The sequence below is a fragment of the Glycine soja genome, chromosome 3 (genome assembly GCF_004193775.1).
Source record: "Glycine soja cultivar W05 chromosome 3, ASM419377v2, whole genome shotgun sequence".
Lineage (NCBI taxonomy): Eukaryota > Viridiplantae > Streptophyta > Magnoliopsida > Fabales > Fabaceae > Glycine > Glycine soja.
Genome location: NC_041004.1, coordinates 4,580,699 through 4,597,660, shown reverse-complemented (window position 1 = coordinate 4,597,660; position 16,962 = coordinate 4,580,699). Strand labels below are relative to the sequence as shown.

General features: G+C 32.0%; 2 protein-coding genes across 2 annotated transcripts; one reads left to right on the top strand and one right to left on the bottom strand.

Annotated features, from left to right (window-relative positions):
• The first annotated feature begins 3,198 nt into the window (after positions 1-3,198).
• LOC114405975 (MACPF domain-containing protein CAD1-like) lies at positions 3,199-10,516 on the top strand. Its single transcript, XM_028368509.1, has 7 exons — positions 3,199-3,947; positions 4,848-5,086; positions 5,170-5,365; positions 5,470-5,547; positions 7,707-7,890; positions 8,006-8,169; positions 9,444-10,516. Exons 1-7 carry the CDS (start codon positions 3,690-3,692, stop codon positions 10,068-10,070), a joined length of 1,746 nt encoding a protein of 581 aa, XP_028224310.1. The 5' UTR covers positions 3,199-3,689; the 3' UTR covers positions 10,071-10,516.
• A 1,965-nt stretch (positions 10,517-12,481) lies between these two features.
• On the bottom strand, positions 12,482-16,202 carry LOC114405974 (expansin-A4-like). Its single transcript, XM_028368508.1, has 3 exons — positions 16,029-16,202; positions 14,030-14,345; positions 12,482-12,913 (listed from the first exon to the last, which is right to left on the bottom strand). The coding sequence occupies exons 1-3, from the start codon at positions 16,156-16,158 to the stop codon at positions 12,610-12,612; spliced, it is 750 nt and encodes a 249-aa protein (XP_028224309.1). The 5' UTR covers positions 16,159-16,202; the 3' UTR covers positions 12,482-12,609.
• Positions 16,203-16,962: the final 760 nt, after the last annotated feature.

The window sequence follows — 16,962 nt, the reverse complement described above, 5'->3', positions numbered from 1 at the left end:
AGTCCTATAAGCTATATTTATTTATTCTTTCTGATTTTTATTTATTTTTAGCCTCTCTAAATTAATATTTTATGAGTTAAACTCCTTAATAATGTGGCATGTTTGATGATGCAACACTATTGATTGACTCGCATTACCATATTTGGAATTTGCTTATGTCAACAACCATTAGCTACCTTACCAATTTTTTTACAACAAGGATTAACATGGACAACAAATGAATTTTCATGTACTTTTTTTTTATAAAAAAATTATTAAAACAAAAAAAAGTAAATTAAAGGAATCAAAAGTATATTCAACTCTATATTATTTATATAATAATAATAAACACATGTATTTTTTTGTTTTCCACATATTTCAGTTTCATATAATTATTAATATAAAAAGCTTAACCGCCTTAATGGTTCTTGTGTGTATTTCAGTGTGGGAAAAACTAAATGAGGGACTTCATTATTGTCACAATACCTAAATGTTTAACATTGATACAATTAAACAAAGGAATAAAATACATAATTGTGATACTTGGAGGAGAAAAATGCAATTGATTCTAATTTTATGAAGATGAAAATTAACAATTTTTTTAATTGAATACTAAACTTAAATTCAATTGTCTCTACATCTAAAAAAAACTTAAATATTGACTAAAATATTTTTTTCCTTATAAAATAGGAAAAGTTTGATTTTTGTCCCAACAATTTTTTTTGTACATTTTTAATCTTCCTAAAATTAAAATATATTGTAGTTTGACAATTGGACTTGGCATGTTTAATTAAAATCCCCATAAGCCGATCTTGTTTGCAATTGGACTCCAACACTATCTATTTTTGATTGGTTGTAATGAGGGTGTACGATAATTGTCTTTTATCTCCTTAGTGACTCAAACATTTCTTGGTCGCAGGCAGACACACCACTTTTTTTTGTTGTGGTGGGAGAGATTTTATTGCTCTGGAAGAATGAAAATAAATGTATCATTGAGGAAGAAAACTTAATCTCACTAGTGGTGAGAAAATGCAACATCAAATATCCAATACAAGTGTAATAATCCTCTCAAAGTCATAGATGCTACTGAGTCTCAATCTCACCACCAAGAAGTTGCAAAGACTCCCCTTGAACTCTCTTTCCCCATTGACAAATACCCTTGTTGCTGACAAATTGGAGGTCCAAATCATCGAAATCCACTCGATCACCAACAAGGCAAATTGAAACCACCATTGGGAGAACAATACAAAAAAGGCAAAATTACAAATTTGGTTCCCCCATTTTGTCTCCAATTTCGGATTTTGTCTCCCAATAAATTAATTCACAAATTTTGTCCTCGTATAAAATCACGCAATGTTGGTCCCCTAGACCATAATTGGATATTAACCGTTAGTAAGTGACGTTGACTGACACGTGTCAACGTCTGAGAGGCACGTCAAACGGTCTGCGATTTTTAACCCATTATGATAAAAAAAAAATTTACGATAACCCTAAAATAAACCCTAAAAACTGATTCAGAAGGGGCTGCATCAGGTATCAAGAAGGAGAATGTTTTCAAAAGCTATTTGGAGCTACAAGATTTTGGTTAGCAGGCTAGAAATGCTAATTTACAAGATATAGGTTCTTCATTGGAGATTCAAAATTCAGTAGAGGAATCTAATGTAAGTTGTCCTGCAGTTGATGAAAATGAACAAGAGAGCATTGCAATATCTAAAAGTGGTGATGAGTTATCACCTCATAGTGGTTCTACTTCTTCTAATGGTCATAGATCTCTGAAATCAGAGTTGGAAATTCAAGAGGTTGAGAAAAATGCATCAAGAAAAATTGAAACTGCTTCTGGCTCTCATTCTGTTACTACTGATACTGAACATAATGACGAACATGTTGACAAGTCAGTATCAAATGATGAGTTAGATAAGAGTCAACAACCCCCTGCACTCAAAGATGTTAGGGCTACAAGTGAGGTGGTGGAGCCTCAAACAGAAACTTCAAATAAAGGGGATCAAAGCCATTTGGGTTTGGGTAAGACCAGTGTTGCAAATGATTTGCACTTGGATTCTGCAATTATTTATTCAATATTAATGCGTTGTCTATTTATTTTCATTTATCTTATAATTTGCAAGATTTGAGATCTCCCTTTGTGGTCATGAACTTAAGGTGGACATGGGTTCAATAGTTGCTGCTGAAGTGTTTGAAGCACATCGCATATCTGTAGTTGACGTGTCTCTTAGACGTTGACATGTGTTAGTCAACGTCACTTGTTAACGATCAAAGTCCAATTGTGATTCGGAGGGACCAACATTACGTGATTTTAATAAATACGACAAAATTTGTGAATTAATTTACTGAATGACAAAATATGAAATTGAAAACAAAATGGGGGATCATATTTACAATTTTGCCTAAAAAAAAAACCAAATGCACACGTTTGAATTAGGGTTCACTTTTAAAATTACAATAATTAATGACATGGAAAATATTTTACATGTGTATGGTCCTTAAGTGTATGGTCATTGAACACATGAGTTCATTTTTAATCAATTGTAACTCTAACTCGAATTATGAAATATTTTAATTTTAGGAGGATTAAAAACTTATAAATCTTTTTTGTAGTAACGAAAATTAATTTTTTAAATTTTATAAAGATGAAAAATATATTTTAATCCTAAATTATTCTAAAAGTTGAATAAAAACATACCATTCTTTAATAGAGACTGAATTTTTTTGGTTCCCTTCAATTTTGTTGTCTGTTTCCAATCCCTATAAAATTAACATGTGATTTTTTAACTTGGAGTTAAGCTCGATTAATCCAAACCTACATCTAGACTTAACAAAGATATATTTCAATTTTAAAAGCATACAATTTTTTTACAATTTTTCTAAAAATGAACATTTTTCAATTTTATAGCAACGGAAAACATGCTTTTAGCCTAAAATAAAAATAAAAAATGTTAGAAAAAAAAATTCTGTTATCTATAAATATAATGATAATTTCCGACTCAAATAAAATTATAGGATAATACATATCTCTGCTTAAAAAAAAAAAAAAAAAAAAAAAAAAAAAAAAAAACCAAGTGCATGACTTTAGACTTGAACGCACATACTACGACCAGGAATGGACGGTCAAGATGTTAGGCAAAATAACACGCAATCGTTTCGATGGAAAGTAAATTATGACTGAAAACTGAAGTCAATGCTTCTTAGGACAGACAAAACCACAGAGTCTCCAAAGGTAGAAACCTACAAAGAAAGAAAAGAAAAGAAAACTACTTACAGTGTACGATAATGTCTATGAAGAGAGAGGTCTCTATTTTACAGAGAGAAACATTTTTAGAGAGATAAAGTCAGTGACAAGCACCAGAAGAAGTAGCTAGCACCCGACAACCACACCAGATTTTGGATAAAAAGTAAGATCCATTGAGTTTGTTCTTGCACATCATGATTTTCTCTGGTTCAACAACGAAGGGTGTGAAGAGATGGGTTTGATCATGACCCTTTTGATGAGTCACATGCCCACATAGCTCAGTAGTTAAAATCGCGCTCTTTTTTGTGTGTTTTGTGGAATTTGTTCATGTGGGTCGTGCTAATTCCCTTCGATTGACGAGAGAATTTACCTTCTAGTTCCATTCAGAATTGGGTTTCTATTTATTGCGTGAAAGAAGAGTTTTTTTTTTTTTTTTTTGAGGTGGCTCTGTGAATTTTAATGAGCCATGGGGGAGCAAGTAGCAGCGGTGCACACTGCTTCTAACGCTTTGCAAGCATTAGGGAGGGGTTTTGATGTGAACTTTGATACGAGGTTGCTTTATTGTAAAGGAGTTTCAGGGTCTAGGGTAGTTGAGATTGATGAAGAACACCGTAGGGAGCTGTGGTTGTACAAGGATGTGGCCGTTCCCGATGTTTCCAGGGACATTGGATGCTCCCCGGAGGCCATGGTGCGTCAGAGTTCTGGGGTCCGCAGTTTTCCAGAGGTAAATTTAGCAATTGAAAATTTTCCCCTTTTTTAGAATTACTTTTTCTTGTTTTGTGAGAATGTTTTGGTGAAAAATTGTCAAGGTTTTAAATTGCGGTCAGGGTTTTGATGCATTCCTAGATAATGATAACGTGGGAAATTGTAGACAAATGCACGGATGAGGCCACAATTGCAGTCACAGACACTTCAAAAACCTTAGCATTGCAGCAAAAATTGCGGTCATGGACTGTATTTTAAAACCTTGAAATTTCTTTCCCGAATGTAATTTAACATGTTTTTTTGTTTATTTATGCTTAATTGTTTGTGCTAGTATAGGGGACATATCTATGGGATGTTTGATGAATTTGACAGTGGTTTTGAGTTGCTTTTTATGATTGTGGAGAAGAGATGGTCCTGGTGTAATGAAATTGAGGTGTGGAATGGCTGCTAGCAATGAATCTGTGAAAACCCTCAAAGTGATTTTGTTGAGGATGGTTTTATTTGTCATGTGTAATATGGGATTTGTAAGGGAGGGGGAGGGTTAAGAAATGGTGCTTGAGCATTTGTCAATTATGTAGGCATGTAACTTAAACTAAAATAATTAAAGGAGGACCTATCTTATGATAGATAGCTTGTACCAGCCTTAGCATGGACGCTGATATTAGCAATGGCAGAGACTGGTTCCTTTAGAAGATTTTTTTGTTTAGCAGAAATTTCCAAATCATATATTCATATGTACTACTGACATTTATCCTTTATGGTATCTGTCGTTTTTATAAATTGCTTTCATAATACTCAGGTTGACTTCCTGATATTTTGCATGCATTAAGTTTGAGACAAACAAAATATTAAAATTTGAGATTACACTGTACTAAAGAAATGCTTTCTCAAATTTATGATTATTCTGCTGTGGCTGCAGATGGTGGAATACTTTAATGAAAGGGCAAATATATCAGGGAACTTCCCTATTGGGAGTTTTAATTCTGCATTTAGCTTCACTGGTTCAAAACATGTTGATGCTGCAGCTACGAAAACCTTGTCCTCAGATGGGTTTTACATTCCTCTTGCAAAGGTTCAGCTTCAAAAATCCCACCTAACGTTGCAAGGAAATGTCAAAAAGGCTGTCCCAGTCAATTGGGACCCACCGTCCTTGGCAAGGTACGCATATACAAGTTATCTACATTATGCTGTAACAAAGATATCTTAAGATTGTTCCTGACTTTTTAATTACATTTTGACAGTTTTATTGAAAATTTTGGGACTCATGTCATTACATCAATAACTATGGGTGGTAAAGATGTTATTTATGTTAAACAACATCATACTTCTCCTTTGTCAAAGTTGGAGATGAAAAACTATATTCAGGATATTGGAAATCAGAGGTTCTCTGACATCAATAGCCAAACAAGTTCAGGGCAAACAAAATCCAAGGATAAGGCTAGTTCACCTCAATACCACTTTTTTTGCATAAATTTATATTATTCAGGCTCTTGGTAGCTATAGATATATTGCTTGATTATTTTAATTACTGTTTTTTGCAGGGTGTTGATGCATTTTCATTCAATAGTCAAGGGGTTTACCCCCAACCCACGACTGCAACATATCCTATTGGGAAAGAAGTATGTAATATCCCTGTTTTACTATTATGATTTTTTTTCCTGGGCTGAATGGAGTCGTGAGGTCCATGTAGTGGACCTCATCTTGTGGGATAAGGCTTTGTTGTTGTTATTGTTTTTTGTTACTATTATGAAATATTTTATTTATAGGATAGTTTTTACAGTTATATCCAAAATCATGGAAATTTAAATGTTGATGAACCATTTTTCTAAAGTAAACTGAGGGTATATAGTCTTATCATAATCTATAATGTTTTTAGGCATAGAAGCATACAGTGTCTGAGGTTCTACCCCATTGTGGGTTTCACCGAGAACCTCTAACATGGTTATTTCCCATCCTAACAAGTGAACCTGATTTTCAATTTCCCCATCCTTTTCTAAATTCCTAGACCTTGATGTACAAAACCAAAAATAAGCGAGTTAATAGCTGCAATACATATACCGGTCATTAGTATGGCAATGATACTGGTATACACAAGGATATGACATTTTGTGATAACTTAGGATGGGGTTATGACATAATCCAATGTGATTTATATATTCCATCTCACTAAACATTTTACACACATCACACAAAACATCTTAAATTTAAAAAATAAAGACATAGTTGGCCATTCCTTTTCCACAGTTGAGGGAGAAAATTGAAGAGAGTATTTATTATCATTGGCCATTGTTGAGCCAATAGAATACTAGAATTTATCAATATCAGTATTTGATGTCTATTTACTAAAGTATTTGATACTGATACAATTACACATGCGCCACTAGTACATAGACATTATAAAGTATTAGTGCTTCCTAGGTAATAAATATGTTTTGTGTCTTCTTCCTGTGCTTGTGTTGTGATCGTGTTGTGATCTATCTTCCCTTTTGTGTTATTAAGATTAGAGAATGTGTAAGCAAATTTATTGGAATTTGTTGTATCTGAGATCAGGGATGAATCCAAGGGGGGGCAAGCAGGGGCCTTGGCCCCCTCCTCCCGTAGGATCCTTTGTGTATATATGAGAAAAAATAAAAAATAAAAGTAAAATATTAGTAAAGAAAAATATATAAGAAAAATAGGTTTTTGAGTTGATATTTGCTTAAATTTTTCTAGTAGTATATATATCTCTAATTTTATCCATAAAATTAATAATAAAATATTTTTTAAATTTTATTATTTATTAGAAGTTAAATATTTAAATAATTATGTAAAAAAAAAAATTGGCCCCCCTTTAATACACTTCTGCTTCCGTCCCTGTCTGAGATGGATAGAGCTCAGGTCTGTTGGCCTTGGTCTTCTCCCCATGGTCTCAATTAAGGAGGGACTTTGTTTATGGGAGAGACTTTTAGCAATTAGTAGTCCTATTGCGAATAAAATAGATGATAGGAAGAGGAGTGAGAAAAACAGAATGAGCATACCTTTGGAACTGGAGTTTTGGTATTTTGTAGGTGCCAAATGGTTAACTGGGAGGAATGGTAATCTCCAGTCACAATTAGTAGTAGTAGTTGTTTTGAGATTTTCTCCTCATTGGGTTTAAGGCCCTTCTTATTAGGCGGCTGACCTGTACACTACAGAATCCTTGTATACTCTGCCAACTACTTATCCAATGGAAATAGCTTCCTTCATTTCATTTCATTTGATGGATTTAAAACTTAAATCTGACAATCCTTGTTTGCTTTGGTGTTCACAGCAATGCTAAAATTAATACACTGGTGAATGGTTATAAAATGTCACTATTTTAGAACCATAAGCATTGGCAATATGGCACAACACTCTCACCATTAATGCCCAATCTTTTTCAGCCATGACTGGGAAAACTGATTTTGTCTCACCTTTGTTTTATGTTTTCTTATGTAATCTCTTGGAATTTGGTCCTGCATAAAGCCTGGTAGTTACTTTTTCTTCTCCTTTCTTACATCCCCTTGATATTTGTTATATGAGCTGCATCACAGTGCATTGAACTCTGTATAGGGAACTATGTTTCAGCAGCTCAGCATGAATCTGTATTGGGAAGAATTCATACTTGTTATTAAGAAAAGTAATTACATGTCTTTTATGGTTATCGATTGTTAGTAGCTGGTTGGTCTGTTGGATATCTTTGTCTATTCTGTCTAGAAAATAAAGTCTTAATCGAGTCTTCTTTCTTTTCTCTTAACTTCCTTGAATAATTATTGGTCAGGATGTCACAGTCATTTTTAGAAGAAGAGGAGGAGATGATTTGGAACAAAACCACAGTAAATGGATATCAACTATCCAGTCCTCCCCAGATATCATTGAGATGACTTTCTGTCCTATAACTGATCTCCTTGATGAAGTACCTGCCAAGGAGCATTTGACTCGTGCCATTAGTCTTTATCTTGAATGTAAGTCAATTTATCCTTTATCTTTTATTATTTAGAATTTTTTTTCTGTTTTTAGGAGTCTAGTCTAATGTCAGTTGCACATTTCTTTTTCCTTTTATCTGAATTTCACGCACAGATAAACCTCCAATAGAAGAACTTAGATATTTCCTAGAGTTTCAGATTCCTTGTGTATGGGCTCCTTTACAGGACAGGATTCCTGGTCAACAAAGGAAGGAACCTGTATGCCCATCTTTGCAATTCAGCATAATGGGCCAGAAACTTTACATTAGTCAAGAACAGGTAAAGATCATTTGTGGAATTTTCCTTCACCTAGAAACTTCTTTTTTTTCTTTTGATAACGATGTGTGACACCCAGGCAGACGCTTCGAAACTTCTTATGACATGACAATGATTATTTTAAAGAAATGTAATGGATTTATTCTTTGTGGGTACATAATTAAATATAGGGCAGTCACTTGGGGACATTTGGTTTGTTACTGTGAGTTGCTAAGATATAATTCTGAGAATTGATCAGCTAGTGCCTCTTGCAAACTGTCTTCAAGTCTGGGGAATCTAATAAATTGAGACTTTTGTTTTCAAGTATATATGTATTTGAATGAAATGATTTCTTTTTCTAAATTCTAATGTATTCTTTTGGATATGTATAAAGTGGTTCTCTGGATTATGTTAGATCAGTCTTTTTTCTTTAACTCCAGTAGCACCCTGTTTATGTGTTGTGCCTATTTTAGTTCAAGTTACTACTTAAATTTACATGACTCAGTAGTGAGTACTCTTTTTCATTATTTGCCGTATACATGATTTTAAGGCAACTAATATCTGATTGTCATCCTTTTTCAATGTGGTTCTGTTCATTGCTGAAATTGGTGTTGTCTATGTTGTTAAGTCTTGAAAGATGAGAACTTACAGTAAAAACTTCATTTTTCTATTACAATAGGTTGAAGTAGTATAATGTCTTCTCTTCATTAATGTGAAGTTCAGCACAACAGTCTCTTCATTTATATTTACAGACATAATGAAAAACTAGCTATTGATGTCATATAAAAAAAAAAAAAAACTTCGTACCCCATTGCCCAGAGGCTCTTCGCTATGCGAAGGTATGGGGGAGGGATGTTGTACGCAGCCTTACCCTTGCATATGCAAAGAGGCTGTTTCCGGATTCGAACCCATGACCAAGGCACAACTTTACCAAGTCACCAAGGCACAACTTTACCAAGGCACTCCTTGATGTAATCTTTTATTATTTCTTCTTCAGCTAACATCCTTTTTGTGAACATTACACAATAGTAATGTTTGGTTTAAAACATGATTGGCCACTATACTTCTGCACAATATCATAAACTTATAATCTCTCGTGAAATGTATTACTAAGAAACATTATTAGAGCATGCTAATAACCTGTGTCCAGTTGCATTTATGTGTCACATTAGTGTTTGGTGGCTAAATTTATATACTTATTGGCTACTTGGGTTAGTGAGGAGCCTTCGAAGTGTTGTGAAAGGTGGCACATAGCTAATCAATTTTACATTAAACACGGTGTTTCTCTTTGAATGCAGATTACAGTCGGACGTAGGCCAGTAACTGGCTTATGTCTTTGTCTAGAAGGAAGCAAGCAGAATCGGCTGAGTGTTCACGTTCAACACTTAGTATCTCTTCCGAAAATCCTTCATCCATATTGGGACAGTCATGTCGCTATAGGCGCTCCCAAGTGGCAGGGCCCTGAGGAGCAAGACAGCCGGTGGTTTGAGCCTGTTAAGTGGAAGAACTTTTCTCACGTGAGCACAGCACCAATTGAGAACCCTGAAACCTTCATAGGAGACTTCTCTGGTGTCTACATAGTTACTGGAGCACAACTTGGAGTGTGGGATTTTGGTTCAAGGAATGTATTGTACATGAAGCTCTTGTATTCAAGGTTACCTGGCTGCACGATCCGAAGATCGCTGTGGGATCACGTCCCAAACAAGCCGCCAAAAACAGTGAATGCTGAAAACACCTCCAACCCGGATAACTCAACCCTTAGAGAAAATGCCACAGCCAACAAGTTGGTGAAGTATGTTGACTTGTCTAAGATGACCAAAGGACCCCAAGACCCTCCTGGCCATTGGTTAGTCACTGGTGGAAAGCTTGGTGTTGAAAAAGGGAAAGTTGTTTTGAGAGTGAAATATTCATTGCTTAATTACTGATTCCACCTTTCGAGTTTGTGTATGAAGATGTGCATGCAGTGGTGGCCTATGCTAGAAGAAGCAGTGTTTTAGGTGCTTATAATTTGCGCTTTGTTGTCCATGTGAAAACATTTTGAGGTTTGATGACCTGAGTTGAATAGGAAGCTTTTACTATTAGTGGATTATGATTAGTGGATGCATGTTGTGGTGGTGGCAAATGCTGTTTATTTCCATTGCCACTGTTGATGTGATGTCCATATCTCATAGGAGTTAGAACCTGTTTTCACCATGCCCCATTTTAAAGTAATGTTTATATCCATATAGATTTGAGAATACAAAATGACAAAAATCCTTTGCTTCCCCTTTCTCTTATACAACAAAACAAGACGGTGACAGAAAGGGGGAAAAGGTGGTTAGTGAAGTTGAACATTCTTAATCTATCGTTTTATTTGTGGGACTTTCCTTAACCTATTATGCATCTATTTGCATATGCTTGTGTATTGGCAACTAACATTACTATTCTGAAACATTATGTGTGGAAAAATAAAACTTATTCACATTCAAGAATTAACTGGGGTTGACATGTACTGCTATGCTTACATTAAAGTTGAGAAAGTACTTTTGTGAATTTTAATGCACAAAATGAAGAATGTAGAATTCGTTAACTTGGGAGTAAAAGTACATGAGTTCTCCTAACTTAAACTCTAAACATGTACATAGTTAGCAATGTTGTCAAACTTATATAAAAGTTTACATTACAGCAATTAGGTTTTGTCAAGGATATTTTTGTAAAAAGGTATTAAAAAAAGAACTAACAAGAGGCAGAAGAGTAAAAGAGAGAGTGTGAATAGCATGGCCCCTTACGTTTTGCCCATGATGATACTCCTGGTTATAAACTTACAATTAATTGCAAATTCATTTTTCTTTAAATAGAAATAAAACTATAACAATATGTTAGCAACCAAATTTTTTGGTCATTAAACAAATTAGTAACCAAATAATGTATTGCTAATGTGGTTACATACAACATATTTTTGAATGATCATGATGTTGATGTGAAATATCCACTTTGTTATGACTAATTTCCGTTGAAAACTTGGTTGCTACCTTAATTGAATTTCCTTTTTTAATTATTTTTTTTATCTACAAGAATCAAATTGCAAATTTTATTTAAATAAATCAAGTTTAATATTACTTAGACCAATAACATGGTCATACACACCACATATTTTTAAACATTAGCAATTGATTTTGAGATAAAAAAAAAAATTCAACCATTTAATGATTGATTTAGCAATGAGCTTAGTCGATAAGTTGGTCACCAAATTCTAATGTACTAATTTTTTTTTTCTTAGCAACAGATTATTTCATCACTAATAACTACATTTTTTTAATCCTGTCTTAATAATTGCGGTTTTGGCAACCAATGACCTTTAACTTAACTCACTAATATAGCGACTAATTATCATAATCTAGGAGTTGAATTTTTTTATAACTAATTAACTTTTTCTTAGTAGTGAAGTGCATTTTCATCATTAATAGTAATCGCCTCTGTATATTAGAATACCTATATTGAATATAAGAGCATTTCTAGGAGTTGGTTTTTAACAATAACATTTTAAGAGTTTTTCTTTTATGAGAATATTTCTAGGAATTTTTCTTAACTTTGCATATCTTTTAATCTATCAATAACTAAAAGTAATCTTATATCACAACATAATTTGTTTATTATAAATCTAAAATATAATTTATATATTTAAAAGTATTTATTTATTATAAATTTTAATTATATAAAATAAATATTTATCCTATACATTTCACATACTAAAATATTAATTTGAAGATTAAATACAAAGCTGAATTTTATTCCACGTAGATAAATGTGGATACTTACATATATGAATTCAAGCTGAGTTTAACTAAGTTTTATAAGGCCTAACTTTCACTTATTTTTCAAATGTAAAGGTTGAGACTTTTTTTTACTTGACATAATTCGTTTTTAATTAAGGTATAATTTGACATTTTCTTAAAAGTTGGTCGATGTTGAGACTTGAAAGTTTAATTCCTTCGTAGTCACCATAAGGAGCAATCCTTCAACACTTTTGCCTCTATGTTTTGTATACGTGTGTTTAACATTAAAAACCGACTAATGATACTCACATATTCCATTCTCTTACAATTTTTTTTTCTCATTTTAATTTCTCTCCATCTCTTTGACTTTTTCATCATTTCAAATATCATATCTATTATTTTTTCTCTTTATTACTTTTTTCTTTTCTCTTTATCTCTTTTCTCCTTCCACCCCAAAATGAGGCAAATGTTTATCTTTTTCCTTAAAAACCGCATTAAAGGGAACTAGATACGTACACAAAGGTAACAAATGCTAGTATAGCTTCTAAGGAACTAGCTAGGATCCAACTTGATGCAATAAGTTATATCAAACATGCACTTCATTTATTACCTATAATCAATGTCACAATTGTGCTCACACATGCAGCACATCCACATCAACATTTTGTTAACAACTACATACACAAAGACACAAACAACCAATCTTCATTCAAAATTGACCACCTTGGAAGGTTTGTCCGAATTTCCAACCAGCAGGTACCACATTAGAACTGACCACAGATCTACCATCGCTGGTTGTGACTATAAAGGAGAGGCTTTGGCCAACGAAATATGTCTTGCTCTGCCAATTTTGCCCCCAGTTTCTGGTCATTGGTTGCCACCCAGTTGATGACCCTTTTATTGACACTGCCTTCACATCTCCTAACCCTCCCACGTTGTACACCAACACCAAGTTGAAGTATGGGTTGCCGTTTATGGTGAACCTTATGCCTCCCCTCTTCAGACACACCACCCTACAACAAAAAGGTCATTGACCATGTTAGAACAAAAAGATTTATTTCATGTATGTGCATTGACTTCATTGTGGAAACTCATTAGAGAAAACAACAAAAAAATGTGCAAGTTATAACTATTAGCTTTTAGTTTCACGTGGTGCTAAACAGTCTAATGGATAATTCTTAAAAAAGTAAATGAGATATAAAGAAGAAAGAGAGTGAAAATCATAAATGTATTAAATGATCATGTGACGTAAGACATAGATAGAGATAGAGATAAGATATGTGTGTAAAATAATTATAAAAATAAAAGCATAAAAAAATTTAATTAGAATGTTGTATTGATATTATAAATTATTTTAGTTAGACTATTGTTTAATTATAGATTTTTATGTATCATAAGATTATTAATTTTTGTAATAATTCTTTTAAAAATCATATTAAAGAGATTTTTATTTGATTAACCATGTAGAAGATTAAATTCATATAAAAAATCAAAATTACTACATTTTTTCCAAAACAAAAATAAAACATCACCTTAATTTTATTTTATTTCTTGATTCTAGAGGTCTGTGTATAAAGTGACGAGCAAAAATAATTTTAATATTTATTAAATAAAACTATTAAAAACATAAATTAAATTAAAAATAAGAAAACATCTTTTGAGTCTGGAACCCCTCTTGTACGTGCCTCAAGTTTAATTTAATGAAGTTTTATCGCTTATAAAAAAAGAAAACATCTTTAAAATGTTTAAATGTATGTAGTCATTACAAAAAACCTTTATTAAGTAGAACCAAAAACACACTACATTCTTAAAAAGCAAAAACAATATCTAATTTTATTTTTTTTATAATTACACAAAAGTGACATCTCTATAATCATTTGAATTTATGTTTTTTAGAAAAATGAAAAGATTTCCTTAAACCAAACAATTGCTTTAACATGCATGTTGATGTTATGAAAACTTTATTATTGATGATTGGAGTATTCTTGTTATTTAACATGTAGGAATCAAACATAAGTATATATTAAGAAGTTTATAACAACTCGTAAGTTAAATCAACAAGTTAGACTGATCTCTTAATATTGATGAGTCAAGTATAGTATAGTTAAGTTAAGTGATGATATGATTACCTTCTAAAGAGCACAGGAACGACTCCAGCTCGATAAAGGGCGATCTTGGTGAAAGCTGGTTGTGACATATCAAAATGCATCAATGGGGGATTGCACCAGCCAATACCGTTGGCAGAAAAGGAGCCATTACGGGGACAAAAGTTTGTGGCGGTTATGGTTATAGGGCCAGCACCACGAATGCAGAATGGGGAATTGTAGCAAACAAGTTGGAAACACGCCCCACAAGTTTGTCCATTGTTGAAAAGTGCAGCGCTTAATGCTGCTGTACTGGTTCCATACCCTTGCTGATACAAGTTCCCGTAGCCGCATGCTCCCCCTTTTCACATCACATGCATGTAGTTAATTAGTGTACAAGGTAAAATAGAAAAAGTTAAAGAAAAAAAGTGTTGTCCCTAGTGCTCAAAATCTCCAAATATGATCATGGGTCATGAACAAATTATTCACTAACTACTATCTATATAGCCAGAGACATGTATAATTATACAGTTCTCAAGAACTCACAAGTGATTAGGATTTCTTTTGTGAGACTAACACAGGAACTCATACAGAAAACGAAGGCTCTGATAGAGAGATATTTCACTCATGGCCGATTGAATCTCCTTTTATAAAAAGGCTATAATTAATTAGAAATAAAAGCTAATTAATACTATACTAAAATAGATAATAAAATATGATAATTAATACACATTAAAACAGGAAATAAAACTAATTAATGGTCATTAAAACATAAATAGTATTATATAATTATTATAAGATTTTAACCTTTTGAAATATTTTAATTTAATCAAAATATACAATAAAAAGTTGAGAGAGAAAGTGAGAGGTGTAATGAGTGATGCCATGAGAAAAAAAAAGAAGAGATAAAGAAAATAAGTGTATATATATATATATATATATATATATATATATATATTTGTTTAAATTAATGAAAATAGAATTAAGGTATTATTTGACTTAATATTTGTTTACCATCTTCAAAAGAGAAGTTGATTCAAACAAAAATTACAAAAATAAAAATTGGAAGTATTTAACAAATTAAGCAGAAGAAAATTAAAACCAAACAAATAGCTTTTTTTTATAAAAAAAAGTTAGGTGAAATAACATTTTAAAAAAGGTTGGCTTCTTTTCTTTCTACCCACTTCGCGTTCTCTCACTCTTACTCTCACTCTTTCCCTTCGGTCTTCATTGTTGTAGGCTAGCTCTCTCTTCTCTCCTTCTTCTCTCATGCCATTTTTTATTTAAAAATAATTTTTAAATTAAGAGAATAGTTAGACTAAATATAACCTGAATATATGATTTAAAATAAAATAAATCAGCATTATACATTATATTAAATATTCAAGGATTCAATTGTGTAAATATATAAAATACACAAAATTTAATCTTATTCGAAAAATAGATACTCAATTTCATATTCGATATTTGGATAAAAGCAATGTCATTACATTATAAACATACATATTATTTAGTACATGTTTTTGGAAGTAGTTAATTAGAAATACTAAAATTCAGCAAAAAAAAAATAATAGAAATACTAATTAATAGTGTATTAATGGTTTCTTAGTTTGTATCCTCATCGTGACTCTTGTTTAATAGGGATTTGAGTCTTCTAAAGTGAGCAATTAGAGAAAAAAAAAGTACAATAATAACCACTAATTAAAAAAATCAAGATTATTTGAGATTATAATTAATTTTAGATAATTTCCAACCATCCATTTTGTGTAATTAATCAACAATTGTGAGTGTACTATCTTTTAAAGTACACCTCTTCCCTTTAGAAGAGTTAAAATGCGTTTTGTAGACCTGTTAGAGTTAAAGTACATGTACATAAAATGTTTGTTAGAATATATATATATATATATATATATATATATATATATATATATATATATATATATATATATATATATATATGTATGTATGTATAGACAGAGAGAGCTTAAAATTTGTTAGCAAAATAAAGGTTTGAATTAGTCATAGAAAGTGAGAATTGAGTTACCCATGGTCCCTGAAGCATCTGCACCACCATAGAATGTGGCATGTGCAGCCGTCCAGCCACAGGTAACCCTAGGAAGCCAAACTAACAGGAAGAGAAAAAATGGCAGCATTGTTAACACAATAGTGTTCATAATAATAGTAATAACTTAAAAGTTGGGATCAAGGGTTGCTACTATTTGAGTAAGAAGAGAAAAGGTTTATATAGAGTGTTAAGGGATAGCACAATTTAATGAAAATGAGGGAAAGAGTTGCACCTTATCCTCCACGTAAGTATAGAGTGTTAGGCATATCCCCATAATTTGGGGTTTTCATGTTTAAGGTTGAGTGGCTGACGTGTAATTTTTAGTAATTAACAACATTAATAATAATTTATTTATTTAAATAATTTTTTAGTTTCTGTAATACAGGAGCATTTTAATTTTCATGTGTTTTCATTTTTTTTCATTATAATTCATGACGTTAGATTCATGTCAATTACATCTGAGGGAGGTCCAACTTAAGAGATAAGGGACTGGATTTTTAAAAAAAAAAAATGAGAGAATTATAGGACTGAAAAGCTTTAGAAGACCAAAACAAAAATAATAAAAAGTAAGATAATCGAAATGAAAATAACTCTACATTATCGAGACAAAACAATTATTTAAGCTGAATTTATAATAAAAAATATCAAATACTATAAATAGGGTGGTCGGTAGCAACAAAATTTAGCCTACAACTAGTGGGCAACAAAAAAAAAATATTAAAGCTTAAACATACAACTTTGTATAAGCCATACAATGATGCAATAGCCTTCAAGTTAAAAAGTGAATATAACAAACTAAAAATAAAAATTCAGTAAGATAAGTAAGGATATAAATGATAAATAATAATTAATATTATTTTAAACTTTAAAATAGCATATAAATAGATTTTTTTTTATAAAAAAAGTTTCAATT